Here is a 17,757-nt window from a genome sequence, read left to right as displayed (position 1 = left end):
ATCCCTTATTTCTATCTTTTTTAATTAATTTATTGTAAAATAAATCATCATTTATTCTTTTCATTTTATTGTTACCAAATCGACCTATGAACACATCCACTTGTTATATTTGTACATCTTTTACTGGTTTATATGAAATGGGCATATATGTTAAAAGGATAGAAACATGAGAATGAAAAACTTGGCGGACTAAAATAAAATTATCTTATAGTTGAGGGTGGCAACGAGAATTATTTCTAATATTATCAAGACATACACGCAAACTTTCACCCTTATCGCTTCATCTATGTCAAGACTCGAAGTTGTTTGACAGAATCTTCCGTTTCCAAATTCCTTCCCTCTTTCTCTCTCTACACTTCCATTTAAAACTCACGTGATTATCCTCGTATCTCGTGGTTTGGGTCGTCGCTTAATTTCTTGGCAATCACGGAAATTAATAAGGTGATTAAAATAAAGATATAATGGGAGCGTTGGGTATGAGTTTGGATTTCAAGTTTCTATTGGCGGAGATGGGTTCGTCGATAGGTGGGTTGATTTCGGAGTTTTTGAGGAATCATAGCCCGTCTGAAAAGATTGTGCAACTTGCTGAATATATTGATGAGCTCGAAGCTGAGAAGAAAAAGATCGAACCTTTCAAAAGTGAGCTTCCTCTTTGCGTGCTGCTCCTGGAAATCAGTAAGCATTTTTGTTTTCGTTGTTGGGTTCTGACTGTTATTGTTTAGATGTTTTTTAATTTGATTTTTGCTTTGAGAAAATAAAATAAAAATCTTTACATGAACGTTGATTTCTTATGTTGGGTTTTGGATTGTATTTTCAGCGATTGTGGCAGTGAAAGAGGTGCAACGTGAGAAATCAAACGCAGTTCCGTTGGAAGAATTCATGCCATCGAAGAAAATCGCTGATGAAAAACGTGAGAAAATTGAAAACAGTGAAGATGACGTGAAAAGTAGAGATAAAATGAATTGGATGAGTTCTGTGCAGTTGTGGAACTCTGATAATCAGCATCTTAACGATGAACAAGCATTAAAACCGGACAATATAAAGGTACAAATGAGATGGCAACATTTGTAATTTACCGGGATTGTTTCTGACAAGGTTTTTTGGTCTTGTATATTTGGATTTTTGAGACGATTTCCTGATAATCAAATGGAGAAGTTGGAATTTTTCGAGGACATGTCATCTAAATATGTTTTTTTGGCCTGTATATCTTTCTGTGGTATCTTCTTGATTAATAGATTGCAGAACTTGGTATTTTACCAAGACATGTTTCATGACAAGGTTTCTTGGCTGTGTATTTATGGCTTTGTGTGGTATTCCTTGATGTATATGAAGTGGAAGTGAAATTTAATCAATCCGGGATGAATGATTTGTTTCAGAGTTGTAAAAACAGGATAGCAGGAACGGCCCTCTGGCCATTTAAAAGGTGTACTAATTTCCCAGTGCTGCCAGTGGTGGAGAAAAATGGGGATGAATCAACTCTGGTTCCCAGGCTTTCTCTTGGTACACCTGAGGCCAATAACCGACCGGAAGAGATGAATTCGAGTGCTTTTGGCTCAAAATCCACTTGTGGCAGATCAGGTTCAAATGTCTACACTGAAGAACATTCAAGGTTAAGCAACGGACAGCAGTCGCAGCAAATGACTAGGAAGCAAAGGAGATGCTGGTCACCTGAGTTGCATCGACGTTTTGTCGATGCCCTGCAGAAGCTTGGAGGTGCTCAAGGTCGAAAGTCAATGACTAGTCATTTCTAATCTATTAACGAATTTATGCTCTCTATATGTTTCTAGTTTCATCGCTCATTCAGGTCTTGGATTTGACATTCATGAAAATTTGGGTGGGTCTTAGTATTTGCGTTCCTCATATTCATATCTGAGATTAGTTATTCTGCTCCGATTCAGAGGTATAATACGGAAAGCACTGATTCTCTCTGATGTGAGACTTTTTTTTAGTTTGTGTTTTATATTTCTGCTTTTAGAGTTATTCTTGCATCTCTAGATTGATGAGTGATTGGAGGCTGGAGTTGTGTTCCAACTCCAAAACTGTGTCTTTTACGTTTCTTCACAGGGAAACACTATTTGGATTTCTGGACCCGGTCATACTTCCTTAAATAGTAATTCTTGCATTGTCTCTCATTTAATTTTGTTCAACGCATTGCAGCTGCAACTCCTAAACAAATCAGAGAACTTATGCGAGTCGACGGTCTCTCCAATGATGAAGTTAAGAGTCATCTGCAGGTAGGTTTCACCCTGCCTATTCTTCTTTTAAATTCCTCCTATCTTCACAATAGGAAAAACCCACATGTTTCTTGATTTGATCTTGTCTTAGAAATATCGCATCAACGCTTGTAGAGTTGGCGCATCGACAAGCGCTAATCATCCTATTGTTCTTGGAGCTTCTTGGATGTTGTCTCGAGAACGATGCTCTAAGTTTTCCAAACAAAGAAAATCTCGGTCCGGATCGCCTCAGCGCCACACACACTTGGCGGGATTTTCTAGAGCAACTTCTTTGACGGGAGGGGAGAGGATGGAAGAGGAAGATGATGAAATTCAATTATCTTTAGGAGACAATGATGACGTGAAAATGGGAAAACTTTGGCTGTGAATTTTGATAAACCTGACTCTATACAAAACATACAGAGGAGAATCTTGAGGCCGAGTTGCTTGAAATTTTTGCAGGATTAGGCTTGTTTTCCGGCCTCTGTATCGAATTCGAATACATGCGAATCATTAGGTTGACCTATTTTTCCCATGAAATTTCTTGGTATTTTGTCTGTTGAAACAACGTTGTACCTAATCAATGTGAAATTTCTGAACCGATGATGTCTTGCTTAAAGTGTTGCCTTGCGTGTGAATATGCTAGTTCCCATTCTGTCTGTCTACATACTCCACACCTTTATTAACTAAGTTCGAAAAATATACAAATAAATTAAGCAAGGAGAAAATGTGAAGTCTGTTTATAAATTTTGTTTTTTCAATGATATTTTTAATATGTGTAAAAAATAAATAAGCTGGTAGTAGTATCATACTTGGATCTTTTCTCTGGAAATTCAGATATACCCCGAAGTTTATGTTCCGAGATTTATGGATTTCAAATCCCTTCATTCAATTTAAATTAATCCTCCTGTCAAACTAAACTTTACAATATATTTGAATTAATTTTCGAAACTCTGTCAGTTTTCAGCAAATAAATGTTGATATTGACTCACGTTGTGGCATAAACAATTGGTTTTATTACTGGTCTTGAAGGCTGAGTCTTCCCCTCGCCTTCTTTTGTTTATGATGTAATTGTATCCGATTTAATTTAATGAAATTCTCTTTGCCTTTTTTTTTTTTAATAAAAAAAACAAAAGTAGGTCTCTTGTGAGATAGTCTCACGAATCTTTATCTGTGAGACGGGTCAATCCTACCGAGATATTCATAATAAAAAATAATACTCTTAACATAAAAAGTAATATTTTTTCGTAGATAACTCAAATAAGAGATCTGTCTCACAAAATACGACCCGTAAAACTATCTCACACACGTTTGTCAAAAAACAATTAACTTCGCTGTTTTTTGAGTCATAAATCTTTCTTTTACCATCTCCCGACATTATATATTATTATATTAAATTTACCTTTTGACCACTTAGTAAATTTATTATATAGTTATATTATATCATAATTTAATAAATTATAGTTTTCCATTTCAATTCACTATAAAATATTTTATTATTATCTGATACTCCAATTTAATGAAACTTTATTTTCAAATTTAAGAACATCTCGCACAAATTTATTTTTTTAGTAAAAGCAAATTGCGATTATCTGGTGTGATACCCACCTCAATTTTTATACATTGTAATTATAATATTATAATAAAACATTTGTATGTCAATGCATAAAATAAAACGTACATAGTATCTTTCAATATATATTTTATGAAATTACTTTATCAAAATACACAACAATATTTAATTAGACCTAATCTTGGTGTAGGCTAAAGTTTTCTAAAGAATCCCATTCTATATTCTTTGCTTTCCTTTTGAACTTATTCTTGTGATGATGTGTATCCTTTGGATCGAAGGATTTTGATATGAGATAAGGGAATTGAAGGACATGTTATAAATATCATCGTTCTATAGAGAAATCTGAAATCTGTTTTATTAGTTAAATAAATAAATTAAACATGTAATGAATGGATTTGAAATTCACGCTTTCTCTTTATAGATATTTTCTCATTTTGTTTAATTTACTCCATGAAAATGAACTATTTACTCTCAAGTTGTTGAACTTTAATGATTCATTCTTCATTGAATGAAAAATCCTTATTTAACCTTGATTTCAGTTAAGCGTGTTCAATATTTCGAATAAAATCGGAAAAATCGAAAATCCAAATCGAAAAACCAAATATTGAATTGAACTGAAAAGTCGAATTTTGTAATTCAAATATAAATATTAAAATTGAATTTCATTTGGTTCGGTTTCGGATTAAATATGTCAAAATCGAACTGACAAGAAAAATCGAAATTTCATTAAATTAATTTTTTATTTATATTATATATTTTTTGAGACGATGTTTAGTGAATTAAGAAATATTTTGAATAATTTTTAGTTGATTGTTTTTCATTATTAATTTAGAGTTTATATTTAAATGTTTTACTAAAAAATCATGTAAAACGATAACATATTATATTTTATAATATATTTATATTATTAATTTAAATAATTATATCAAAACCAAATAACACCTGTTGGTATAAAACCGAACTGAACCGAAGGAAAATATATACATTGTTAATTAATGGAATCTACATGCAACAATTTGTAGAGATATAAAAAGAATCTTGATTTGTTCAAAGTTCAAACAAGAAAACCATGTCCCACAATGGTTTAATGTCATTTTATGTTATTCCATATGGGCAATCCCACAATTATTTTGTATTTGGCTGAATTGATTTGAAATTCATGGATTTCGATTATAATTTCATTATTAACAATGAAATAATATATGAAATCTTAAATCAAATCTTACTTATTTATATATTAGCGACACAAAGTAGAATGAATTTGAGTGTCTCGATTATCGGGTGAACTTGAAATATATTTTTATTAACATGAGACATATCAAGATGTGAATTTGAAGTATATGGTCTTGCTTCTTTAAAATTATATAAATACATTTGAAATTTATAAATCCAAACGCATCTTAATTGATTTTCCACGTTCTTTTTTTCTCAAACAATAAGTTTAAAGAAAATAAATAATAAAACATTTCTTATTCGAGTTGCAAAAATTCAATGAAATAAATGAATAATTGTAGAGATTGGAAAATGATGCATAATTTTTGTCCGAAAACTGAAGAAACGTGATATGTTTCCACGATTCTCTGGATAGTTTATGTATTTAACCTTTGTTTGATAAAAGAAATTGTGTATTTTCAAAACTATATATATTTTAACTCATCCATTGGACACCCGATAATTAAATAATCTAATACCTTGTACAAGAACGAAACCATTAATAAAATACTAATAAATTACATGCCTAATCTCTTTAAAATTTCCATTCAAAATGTTCCCCAACCAAGCATGAGGCTTTTCTATAAGTAAATGGGCACTATATTTAAAATTTTAAACTTGATATTTATATTTCAAAGTAGGTATCTTGTGAGGCGGTCTCACGGATCTTTATTTGTATGACGAGTCAACCCTGTCATATTTTTTTAATATTTTTCACGAGTGAGTCAAATAAAATATAAATCTTATAAAATTGACTCATGAGAAAGTCAATTAAGAATTTTCGCGTATATTTTGAAATGCCAAAAAGAACCATTGTTCGAAGTAAAGAATTCCAAGAGTTGCAAGTCTATCCAAAATTCTCGACAATCAATCTCTTTCACATACAGAATAATGGAGAAAGAATCGTGAAGACAAGATACGATGAGAGTGAGCCCACCACCTTAATATTTCAAAACTTTTTAGGTGAAAGGAAACTTTTTAGGTGAAAGGGTGTGGGGAAATATGAGGAAAACAACAAAATTTTTAGAGTAGACTGTTTCAGGAATCTTTACTTGTGAGATGTGTCAACTTTACCGATATTCACAATAAAAAGTAATACTCTTAGCATGAAAATTAATACTTTTTTCATGAATGACCCAAATAAGATATCTGTCTCACAAAATACGACGTGTGATACCGTCTCACACAAGTTTTTACCAAAATTTTATGCTTGAATTGTCTTTCAGGTCCTCATCTCTTTGATTGGAGCATTCAATAAAATAGAATTTTAATGTTATATATTATTTTATAAAACTAAGATAAGTTTGATTAATGTCACATGTATAAACAATAAGTGGCGATTAATGTCAATGTACGTACATTCTCTTTGAATGCGACTCGATATATTTTTATACAAGATGTTCATATTATATATAATTTCAAAATAAAAATATTTGGGCTCGTTATATGAACATCTTGTATTAAATTAGATGAGAAGAAACATAACCAATATGTTATCCCTTTTAATATATCAAAATCCAGTGTGCATTGCTCTCAAGCCCAAAAGTATGGTCCAAGAAACATAGGGCAAATTTAATTATATTGAAAATTTATGATTTTAAATCAATAATACACGGATGATTTATATGTATTTAAATATATTTTTGTGTTTTTAGATAACCAAAATCATAAAATCCAAAATTTCCTTGTATATTTATATAGTGTTTCATATTAATTAGATTAGATTGAATTTCAAGCTCACCTAATATTGTAGTCGTTTGAAATTTATTCTAATTTATGTAACTAATGTGTATATAAATAAGATATGAATTATTATTAACGACAAAACTATAATCAAAACCTGTGAACCCAAATGCAACGAAGAGTCAAGGATCTCTTAACACTTAATTGAAAGTGGATCATAGTCGATTTTTTTTTAAAAAATAAATAAATAAATATAATTGTTATTTATTATATTACATAGTGCGTTTGAATATTTCAAGGTTAATTGATGAAGTCGGTCATGGAGACTAATTCATGTCTGAAAATCCCATTACCTTTCCGCTAAATTGGATCTTTTTTTTAAACTTTTTTTTAATTATTATTATAATTTTTTTAATGAAGAAAATGTAACATAACTCGATTGATTCACCAAATAAATTATCAATTTGAATAACATATATATGTTGGACTTACAACTAACTAGGTTCGGTATGGGGGGAAGAAATTTGCGTCTTTAGTTGAATTTCAAATATGTACAAGCATCAAACCACCAAGATCTTAGTGGAAGACTAGCCAATTAATTATAGACAAAAACTTGTGTGAGACGGTCTCACGGGTCGTATTTGTGAGAAGTATCTTTTATTTGGGTCATTCATGAAAAAGTAATATTTTTTATGCTAAAAGTATTACTTTTTATTGTGAATATGAGTAGGGTTGACCCGTCTCACAGATTAGGATCCGTGAGACGGTCTCACACGAGACTCACTCTTAATTATATTTACCCAACCATAAACTAATATTGCAATTTTCCACAAACATATATTTAAATAGTAGGTCTCTTGTGAGATGGTCTCACGGATCTTTATATGTGAGACGGATCAACCCTACCGATATTTACAATAAAAAAATAATATTTTTCATAGATGACCCAAATAAAATATATGTCTCACAAAATACGACCTGTGAGACCGTCTCACACAAACTTTTACCATATTTACAAGTAGTGATTGGATGTATTTAATTTGTTGAATGTTGATTAAAAAAAATCAGCAATTTTAAATACAATCATAAAAAAAATTGACAAAATAAAATTTGTTAGATATAATGTGACATCATATATATTAAATCACTTTAATTGTATACGAGGTATTTTGAAATTTATAAATATGATACACTGATTAATACAATATAATAATATAAATTTTTGTATTATAATGATTCAAAATTATTTTCGATAATTATATATTAAAGAACGTGATGCATGACCGATTGTAAGAGGATAAAAAACGTGTCTAGCAACGAGATTAACAAGAAAAACTAACTTTTTGATTTTCACACACTATTTTCTAAATTCCTTTTTTACCAACCAATCACCCTAAAATGTTCCCATGCATGCTATAAATACCCCAATCAAATGTTGATTTAAAATTATAAACTGTCTCTGAGATCTCATAATTGCAAATATATATATATATATATATATATAAAGGATTTATTATGGCTTTGCAATGTGGAGGATCTTTGATTATGGTTCTTGTTGTTGCTCTTTCCATATTTGAGCTTGCTGTGGCTAACAAGAACTGGACAGATACTGCAGGGAATTGGAACCGAAATGAAGGCTACTGGGGATACTGGCACAAGAATTATAGTACTCAGGGTTCCAGGAAAATTGTGGTTGGGGGGTCTGAAAATTGGCATTTTGGCTACAATTATACCGAATGGGCACTCAAGAATGGACCCTTCTACTTGAATGACACACTAGGTATACATTTCTCAAAGTTTGTGTTTGTGTTTGTGTGTGTATAGATCATCCTTGCAGCCTGTGGCGGACCGACGACACTCGATATAGGCCCTTCTGGCTCGTGGGATAAAAAATTTTTAAGTATAATTTTTTGAAAAATTCTGTTGAATCATCAGTTGCATCTCTAATGGACCAAATACATGTATTACTCTAGAAGTACTTGTTGATTGTTGAAACTGATCGTATGGTTTTGGTTTCTGTTTGCAGTGTTCAAATATGATGTACCAAATGATACCACATTGCCTCACAGCGTCTCTTTGTTACCGAATTTCTGGAGTTTTCAAAAATGTGACCTGAGGAGGGCGAAGAAAATAGGAGATGTAGCACAGGGAGACGGGGACGGGTTCGAGTTCGTGCTCAAGAGGTGGCAGCCGTACTATTTCACTTGCGGGGAACGCGATGGATTCCATTGCAATGTTGGGATGATGAAGTTTGTGGTCTGGCCTTCGATCCGTCCGAATTATTGAACCAAAGATTGTTGAGAATAATTTATGTTGCCATATTGTTTGCTTGGATTGATTTCTTGCGTCGTTTGCCTACGTTTGAATATGTCTTATACATACTTTATTTTATCGAATAAATGATTTGGGAATTCTATCTGCTTGGCACTTTCAATAAGAGGTTGAAACTTATATGTGAGACGGTCTAATAAATTTATTGGTCGACTAGATATATATTTGAAATAAAAAATAATAATTCTTATGACATAAAAAAATACATTTTCATGAGTCGAGGCATGTAGAAGATCGATCGTCTAACAAAATTGATCTGTAATACAATTTTATTTGATTCTTTGTATTAGTTAAAACACTTGTTTCTTCACTTTTTACCATACAAATTATCAGTAAAACCCTGCATCTCTTAGTATTGATTTCAAAACACATTTTTTTAAGGAGTAGGTCTTTTGTAAAACGGTCTAACGAATCTTTATCTGTGAGACGGGTCAATCCTACCGATATTCACAATAAAAAAATAATATTCTTAGCATACAAAGTAATACTTTTTAATGGATGACCCAAATAAGAAATATGTCTTACAAAATATGACCCGTGAGACCGTCTCACATAAATTTTTGTCTTTATCAAGAGAACCTACATAACAAGAACAACGGGTGGTTTTGCTAATAAAAATAGGTGTTATTTTTAATAATTCATTTTAGTTTATATCTTATTTTCATTTTTTAAATTTAAGATACTATTGTAATCATTTAATATCGTTAGTACTTCATTTTAACAAAAAATGCATCTTATTCGTAAATATTATTTGAGTGAATTGGTTTTAAAATGAGATAAAATTAAAAGTTACTACGTTTTTTTGGTATGATCATCATTTAACATTTGTGTTTTTCTTAAATCTGACGAAACTAAACCGACATCATGAGTCTCTAATAGCACTTGTTGTAAACCGGAAAGCCTGCAAATTTAGCCAAAATAACTGAGATCCAACATGCTGGAGAAGATAGATACACAGGTCATAAAAATGGAGTTAAATATCTAGTACAGACTCGAGAGCCGAGCCTTACGATAACTCCACAAAAAGAATTACTGCTGTGACGCCCGTCATCAGGGGTTTACATTCCAACTCGAAGTTTCATCAAGGATTCATACAAGCCAGCACCCTAGATGCCTGGATACTTAACCATAACGTTTTCTGGAGAAACTAATAATGGGTGTGATTAAGGTATAAAGTTATTCCTCTAGCTCGAGCAACATATTATATATACAATTCATCCTTTGAAGACGAAAATACAAGCCAAGTATGATCTATCATAGTTCGCAAGATCAAAAAGGATATTAAAATGAGAAGATCCTAAGCAACACAGTTATATAACTGTCAAATGACAATACTAAGTCGAACAATCAAATGATTAAACTCTAGAAGTAAAGTGTGCCGAAAAGCTGTATTACTTCTTTGAATCCATATCTTCCAATATCAGTTTCCAACTCTAAAATCAATTTAGTTTGCCACAATCACCACAGGCAACATACACTTACAGACAAAAGGAAAGGGGGTAATCATCAGCTGAATCATGCCTTATCTTTACCAAACACAGCTAATATACATCTTGTTTCAAGTCCTCATCTTGATGATAGTCGTTGATACAGATCATCAGCCAAAGTCTGCCTCAAGCTCTCCCCATAGTAGTAAAAGGACTTTTCATTCTCCAACACCCGAGGAGCCTGTCCGTTTTCTTCCGGCTCCTGCCACATTTCAGGTTCTGGCTCCCTAGCAATCTGGCATAAATTGTGCAACACACAGCATGCAACTATTGTTTGCGGCGCATGATTTAATCCCACATTCAAATCTTGCAGAATCTTCCACCTCCCTTTTAGCAACCCAATTGCCTCCTCCACTGCCTTTCTCCCTTTCATTAAAGCTTCATCAAACGTATTCTGTGCGGCAGTTCCTGTTCTATTGTCACTAAATGGGGTGAGCAAAAATGGTAGCAACGGGAAACACCAGTCCCCAACAATGTACGGTCTTACATGCTGTGCCCTAACACTAATTACCTTGTCCCAAACAACATCCTCGGAAATTAACCTATTGTACAACAAACTGTCGCGAAAATGGGTGGCGTCGTCATATCCACCGGGTGCCTTCACACACACGTCCCAGAAGATTTTTTTATGGTCTGAGACAACTTGCAGCAGAACGGATGGAAACCCATGTTTGCAAAAGTACATTGAACCATTAATGACATCGGGGCTGAGCTTGTGAAGCTTGATTGGAGCTGAATCGATGGCGCCACAGACGTTGGGTAGAGAGGTAAGCTCCTGAAACCCTTGAATGGTGTCCACCAAACGGCGACGTGAAACAGGGATCTTGATGAATTCAGGGTAAAGCTTTGTGGCTAAAAGGCGAGTAACCATATTGGTGATTTTGGAAATCAGGTAGGGTTCAAGGCCATAACGGGAAGCTAGGGTTTTGAGAGATAAGCCATGGGAGAGGCGGGAGAGGACCATTGCAACGGCGTAATCGGAGGGGAGGGAGAGCTGAGATTGGGTAATGAAAGGTTTGAGCTTATCCACGACGGTGGTGAAGACGGGATACGAAAGGCCGTACAAAGACCGCCACTGGGCATCTCGAAGAGGGGCTTCCATAGCCCAAATGCGCTCTGTGGACAGAGCCCGGAAGGCAGCAACGGAGAATTCGGAAGGGCTTTTCGAGGACGATGGGGAAGAGGTTTTGGCACCGGCGGCGGATGTGGTTTTTTTGGGGACGTGAGAAGCGAGGTAGGAAAGGACGGAGGCGAGGGTGAAGAAGAGGAGTGGGGCAGCGGAGGTGGAGGAGAGCAGACCGGAAGAGGAGGAAGCATCGGCGGATAAGGCAGAGTCGGAGAAGAGAGGGGACGTGGATGGGTCCAGGTAGTTGTGGAGGTGGAGGAGATTTGATAGCATAAGCATGAAAGATTGATCCATTTTTGTATCTTTTAAGATCGAAGAAACAAACTACTACATATTAGAGAGAGACGATTGAAGGGATGAACATAGTGAATCCTGAATGCTTCACCACTGGTAATAGAAGGCGGAGCTATCGTGCAATGACGGCGGCGGCGCGTGGAAGGCAATGAAACGATTTGATACAACGACGTTGGATCATATGGATCTGTTTATGGATGACCGAGACTCTAGATCAAGTTTGGATTGGATCTGTCACGTTTCGAGATCGAGATTAGTCGTCACTAATGTTGTTTAACAATCATAAAATCGAAAAAATAAGGCTCGTAATACAATGTAAATCAAAACCATTTTATATCATAATTTCCAAATAAATATAATTGTCTTTATAATGAACTAACTGAAAAACGACAGAATTAATGCGGAATCGTTACAACTTAAATTAAATTTAAACTTAAACTTTAAACCTCGAAATTCACCAGCCTCAAAACTGGTCTGACTCTACTTCTTCGAGCTGTTCCTTGGCTATCTGAGAAGGGGTGTATGATATGGTCGTCACACAATAAATGAAGGTTGTTTTTGAGCCACAACATGCATAAATTTCGAAACACATAACATGTACAAAATGAGTCATATCACATGTACAATATTGACTAAACAATGGGATTCATCTACTTTCCATGATTTACTGATAGTCTCTAATTTTTGACGTTTCTAAGGGAGCGATGTCGTATAACGGTTACAATCACACCGTATAAGAGCCATAAATATATCATATTAGGATTCCCACCCAAATTCATCTGAATCCTCACATTGCTCACACACACATCATACGATAATCGTATCAAGAATGAAGTAGAAGAAAAATTTGTACTTGGCCGAATTTTCGTAAACGAAAATTTGTATAACCGAAAATTAAATTTTAAAACAAGCCCACTTATATCAGTTTTTGAATGATAAAAATGTGAAGGATTTTACGCTGGGAGTTCGAAATTCCTCCGAGTATGGACGGTAGCAGAGCTTCGCTATTCGACATAAATTGGAGATGAGAGTTTCGAAAATTCTAGGGAGAGAATTTCAAAATTGAGAGGTGTGAATTATGCAATGGTCTAGTGGGCATTTATAGGTGTCGGGTGAAAATCCTTCATAAACTGATTATATTCTTTTCAAAAATATGAGATAATCATTCCATATTTCGAGATATCTATTCCATACTTAAAATTGTGTCAAAATTAATATAAAAATGTGTGGCTAGCTATTAGATTTGAAATTCACTCTTGGTTAAATGTAGACTGTTTTGTCGTACAAATTTATGATGTATACGTACTGTATTGCAAATTGCTAGCTTCCTTGTTGAGAAAGTTGTCTTGTATGAAATATTTCTTTCTAATCATGTTGATATCCATATTAAAATTCGAAATTAATGTGTATATCTTGCAATTGATTTCGATTTTAAGGTATTATTGGCTGAAAAAATTTTGAGTACAATGTATTATTCAATATTTCCGTCATTATTATTACTTACATAATTCGAAAATAATATTCTATACATGTCCGTAATTAAAATAAAAATTTTACAACGCTCAAAATATTTGGGTTATGGCATCCTTTTGTAACTGTGAGGAGCTGAGACTCCATCACTTGTGATTTGTGAGTCATGAGATTCAAATGATAATGTGAAAATAACATTAAAAAACTAGTTTCTTAAGTTTAATACTGATGTTGACAATGTGAATTGACTTTGATGGTGGTGGGTAATTACAACGGGTCAGACTGGTTCTTGTCTTGATATACCGGATCTTGAACTAGGGATACCCGGGCTCTTGCAAGCCTGCACACTTAGGATAACAAAGATCATTAATGGGGCGTATCCACTAAAACGTTCAAATCAAATAAGTGAGTTTATGTTAGGAGAATGTATATTTAGTCTGTATGCTCTTTCCCCCCATAATATATGTCAATACGTTAAATATTAAACAAACTTGGTATTTGGAATATTCATTTTCTACTCATGGTAAGGAGTCGCTCATGCTTGGTTAGTAAAATGTCAATTCTGACAAACCATTCTTATTGCAATCTAGTCTCATCATTCCCACGAAAGCCAAAAGATCTTCCTAGATGATCAAGTCACGGTGTTCCATATCTGTGAACTTTGGAGATGACACATATACCAAGATGCTCGAGTGGATAACAATGTTATCGAGCACTGTCTACTGATTGTTCCATCCAAGCTCTTTACTTCCCCAGTTCAGTTGCAAGCTCGGCTCCTTCTGAACACAGGTATTTTACTCAACTTTCTTGGCTTCCTAATTACCCAAAATCCGGACTAAAAATAACCCTGCCTCTTTTTTTATGACTTGGATACATCCGTGGATATCAAATACCTGTTCCAATAACATCAACAAATTCTATCCAACGAATGAAAGGGTCGATGTTGCCTATAACTATTTGGATGATTGAACCTCCAAAATTAAAGTATTGATGGCAAAAATTTGAAAAAAAAAGGAGACAAGAAATGAGTCAATTCCTAACTAACTACCATGCAGCTGGCACATCTATAAATTAATATATGTGACACTGGTGCGTAAGATTTGAATCTAGAAACACGTAGAGTCTCGTACTCCTATTTAATAGAGTATTTACTCTCGACTCGAATCACAATGGATGCCCGATCCCACCACGTAACCCACGATTTCTCACCAATCTTCCGCGTCCACAACACCGGCAACATCGAAAGATTAGTCACACACGATTTCCTGCCCCCATCAAAACATCCGGACACCGGCGTTCTTTCCAAAGACGTCGTTGTTTCGCCGCAAAACGGGGTTACGGCCCGAATATACCTCCCTCCAACGCAAGGGCCGGACACGAAACTTCCCCTCATCATATACGTCCATGGCGGCGCTTTCTCCGTCGAGTCGGCCTTCTCTTCGCAGTACCATAACTACGTCAATTACCTTGCTGTGGAATCTGGGTCCGTCGTCTTGTCAGTTGAATACAGGCTGGCCCCGGAGCACCCGATCCCGGCGTGCTACGACGATTGCTGGGATGCTACGAAATGGGTGGAGTCTCATTCCACTACTGTCGGGCAAGGGGAGGACCCTTGGATCACTGATCACGTCGACTTTAAACGGGTTTTCGTGGCGGGCGACAGCGCCGGTGCCAATATAGCTCATGAAATTGTGGTCCGTGCGGGGGCAGAATCCGAATTGGGTATCGAATTCATTGGTCTGATTCTGGTTCACCCGTATTTCGGGATTGGGGACGTTGAACACCTGTGGAATTTTATCTGCCCCGAACCCACGGGCCCGAACGATTCCAGGCTGAACCCGTCTGCCCATAAGAACCTGCTGTCGAATCTGCGGTGCAAGAGGGTGCTTGTTTGCGTTGCCGGGAAGGATTCCTTGAAGGAAAGGGGCGTGAAGTATCACGAGGCGTTGGAGAGCAGCGATTGGAATGGCGTGGTTGAGTTTTTCGAGACAGAGGGAGAGGGGCATGTGTTCCATTTGCTGAAGCCGAACTCCAACAAGGCTCCGCTGTTGATGAAACGGATGGTGGAGTTCATTAACAAGTAGCTTGAAACTCGTGTGCCGTAGAATTCAATTAGTTCATGCTACTTTTGTCAATTAATTTTTGTTTTAGATTAAATTAAGTCCTTGTTATAAATTTTATAATTATATAAGATTGTCTTAATGTTTTAATAAATTTATAAATAAATAATACGTGTAATAAAACAGTTGTAAATAAGTATAAATAATATTTAAAAAAAATAAAATTTTAGAGTCTAATTTTTAGTTGGAGAAAAGTTTTTAAATTTAAGAAAAAAAATTATCATTTTAAAGTTAAACTTGTATTAAAACAATACAATGAGTTGAAGATGATGCCAAGATCTTAACTCATGAGCCACATCTAACAAGTTTTGCTTCGTGGACTTATTCATTAGTTAAAGAAACTCCTGCCTTGGGTATTTTTTTGTCATCACAAATGACTTCATACTCTCTGCCTACTGCAATTCCGATTGAGGATCATGCTTAATGAGTCGAAAATCACTTACTGGTTATGTTGTTAAACTTGGGACATCAACCATTTCTTGGAAAACCAAGAAACGAAATACAGTATCCCGTTCTTCAGCTGAAGCTGAATATCGATCCATTGCAACAACAGCTTGTGAAATTACATAGCTTCGAGGAATCCTCACGGACATGAGATTATCTTTTGACAAACCAGCAGTTCTTCATTGTGACAATCAGGCAGCACTTCACATCGCTTCAAATCCGTTGTACCACGAACGTACAAAACACATCGAGATCGATTGTCATTTCATACGTGAAAAAATTCGGGACAACATCATCAACACGTCTCATATATCCACACATCACCAGCCTGCTGATCTCTTCACAAAAGCCTTGGATTCAGACCAACATTGTTACCTCTTGTCCAAGCTTGATTTGTTTAGCATCTTACAAGCTTGAGGGGGATGTTAGATATATAGCTTGAGCTAAATGACAGCCGTACAATAGCTGTAAAATAACAGTTAAAATTCTTGTTAGACTTAATAAGTTCCACACACGTAAGTTCATATTCTTCCTCATTCATTTTTGTTCTCTTCTGTAAATAAACTCTCCTTGAAATATTATCTTCAATCAATTGATTATCTCCATCAATGTTAAAGATCAACTTGTTCTATGCCAAGTTGAACAAGTGTAAGTTTTGGATCGACTGAGTTGTCCACTCCTCCGGGCAGGTGACGGTTTAAGAAGGGAATTGCCCAGTTCACAATCTTGACCAAACCAAGCCTCCTATTATCTCGTCTTGCTTTAAAGATATTTTCGGTATATGAAAATACACTACTGGCCTACCAACCGCACGTTTTCCCATCCCCATTGTTAATAGTAATAGTAATAGTAATAGAAAAAGAAAGATCTGAAAAGATTTTCTCCATAATTGATGTCTAAATTAAAAATATAATTTGCTATCCACGGACAATTTAACTTCATAAATTATTACCAAAGTTTAATGGATCCATTGCAGTCAACTTCATTAAAAAAAATTCAAAAAATAATTTAAGTTTCTCGTAAATAATTTGTATCCACTACCAGCTTTACATCACAAGTTATTGCTGAAATTGCTCGGATCTTTTCTTTTCTTTCCTTTTTTCTTTTTTCTTTTTTCAATTTCCATCGTATAAGTCATGTAATCATGGACGATTTTATGAAAATTTTATTGTATCTTTATCAATTTATTACGATTAAAAATTATTTAATATATTAATTTAAAAATATGTAGCTAGATTAATATACCACAAAAAATACCTATAAACACCATTAATTAAAATAAGTTGGTATTTGTGTATTCGCCTAAAACTAAGATATAATAAGAAATATTTAAAATATTTAAAAATTTAAATGACAAATAATAATAATAATAATAATAATAATAATAATAATAATAATAATAATAATGTCTTGATACTTAAAAATTAATATATATATATATATATATATATATAATTTTGATATGTTACACATTCACCGTGCATAGTTATGTAAGTACAAATGATGTGCCAATCATCCGTTGGATTAACAATTTTTCTAAGTTTCATCACATTAAACAGGTGAGTGTCATCTCATCGATATTCACATAACTGTGTACGGTGGATGTGTACCATAGAAAACTAATAACTATAAGCGTGTGTTTGTTTTCTCATTTTGGAGTCATTTAATTCGGTATAAATATATGGCTGCAAAAGAAGCCCTATGGTTTCTTCGATGTTCTATCCCTGAATTGTGACAGGTAGCTTGAGACAAATTTAAGGTTCATAATAAAACTTTGTTTAGCATCGAAGAAAAGCAGTTTGGA

The 17,757-nt window shown here is 34.3% G+C and overlaps 4 protein-coding genes across 4 annotated transcripts; 3 read left to right on the top strand and 1 right to left on the bottom strand.

The window, feature by feature from the left end:
- The first annotated feature begins 289 nt into the window (after window positions 1–289).
- On the top strand, window positions 290–2,850 carry LOC140826980 (transcription factor HHO2-like). The gene is made up of 5 exons (XM_073189546.1): window positions 290–675; window positions 818–1,044; window positions 1,377–1,722; window positions 2,158–2,234; window positions 2,326–2,850. The coding sequence occupies exons 1-5, from the start codon at window positions 462–464 to the stop codon at window positions 2,599–2,601; spliced, it is 1,140 nt and encodes a 379-aa protein (XP_073045647.1). The 5' UTR covers window positions 290–461; the 3' UTR covers window positions 2,602–2,850.
- Window positions 2,851–8,172: 5,322 nt separating this feature from the next.
- LOC140828330 (uncharacterized) lies at window positions 8,173–9,094 on the top strand. Its single transcript, XM_073191318.1, has 2 exons — window positions 8,173–8,461; window positions 8,708–9,094. The coding sequence occupies exons 1-2, from the start codon at window positions 8,197–8,199 to the stop codon at window positions 8,965–8,967; spliced, it is 525 nt and encodes a 174-aa protein (XP_073047419.1). The 5' UTR covers window positions 8,173–8,196; the 3' UTR covers window positions 8,968–9,094.
- A 1,257-nt stretch (window positions 9,095–10,351) lies between these two features.
- On the bottom strand, window positions 10,352–12,172 carry LOC140826978 (protein ALP1-like). The gene has a single exon (XM_073189544.1). It carries the CDS (start codon window positions 11,917–11,919, stop codon window positions 10,579–10,581), a length of 1,341 nt encoding a protein of 446 aa, XP_073045645.1. The 5' UTR covers window positions 11,920–12,172; the 3' UTR covers window positions 10,352–10,578.
- A 2,318-nt stretch (window positions 12,173–14,490) lies between these two features.
- On the top strand, window positions 14,491–15,580 carry LOC140826977 (probable carboxylesterase 13). Its single transcript, XM_073189542.1, has one exon. It carries the CDS (start codon window positions 14,559–14,561, stop codon window positions 15,471–15,473), a length of 915 nt encoding a protein of 304 aa, XP_073045643.1. The 5' UTR covers window positions 14,491–14,558; the 3' UTR covers window positions 15,474–15,580.
- The last annotated feature ends 2,177 nt before the right edge of the window (window positions 15,581–17,757 follow it).

Source organism: Primulina eburnea, chromosome 3 (assembly GCF_022965805.1).
Source record: "Primulina eburnea isolate SZY01 chromosome 3, ASM2296580v1, whole genome shotgun sequence".
Classification (NCBI taxonomy): Eukaryota; Viridiplantae; Streptophyta; class Magnoliopsida; order Lamiales; family Gesneriaceae; genus Primulina; species Primulina eburnea.
This window is presented reverse-complemented; position numbering and strand designations above follow the sequence as displayed.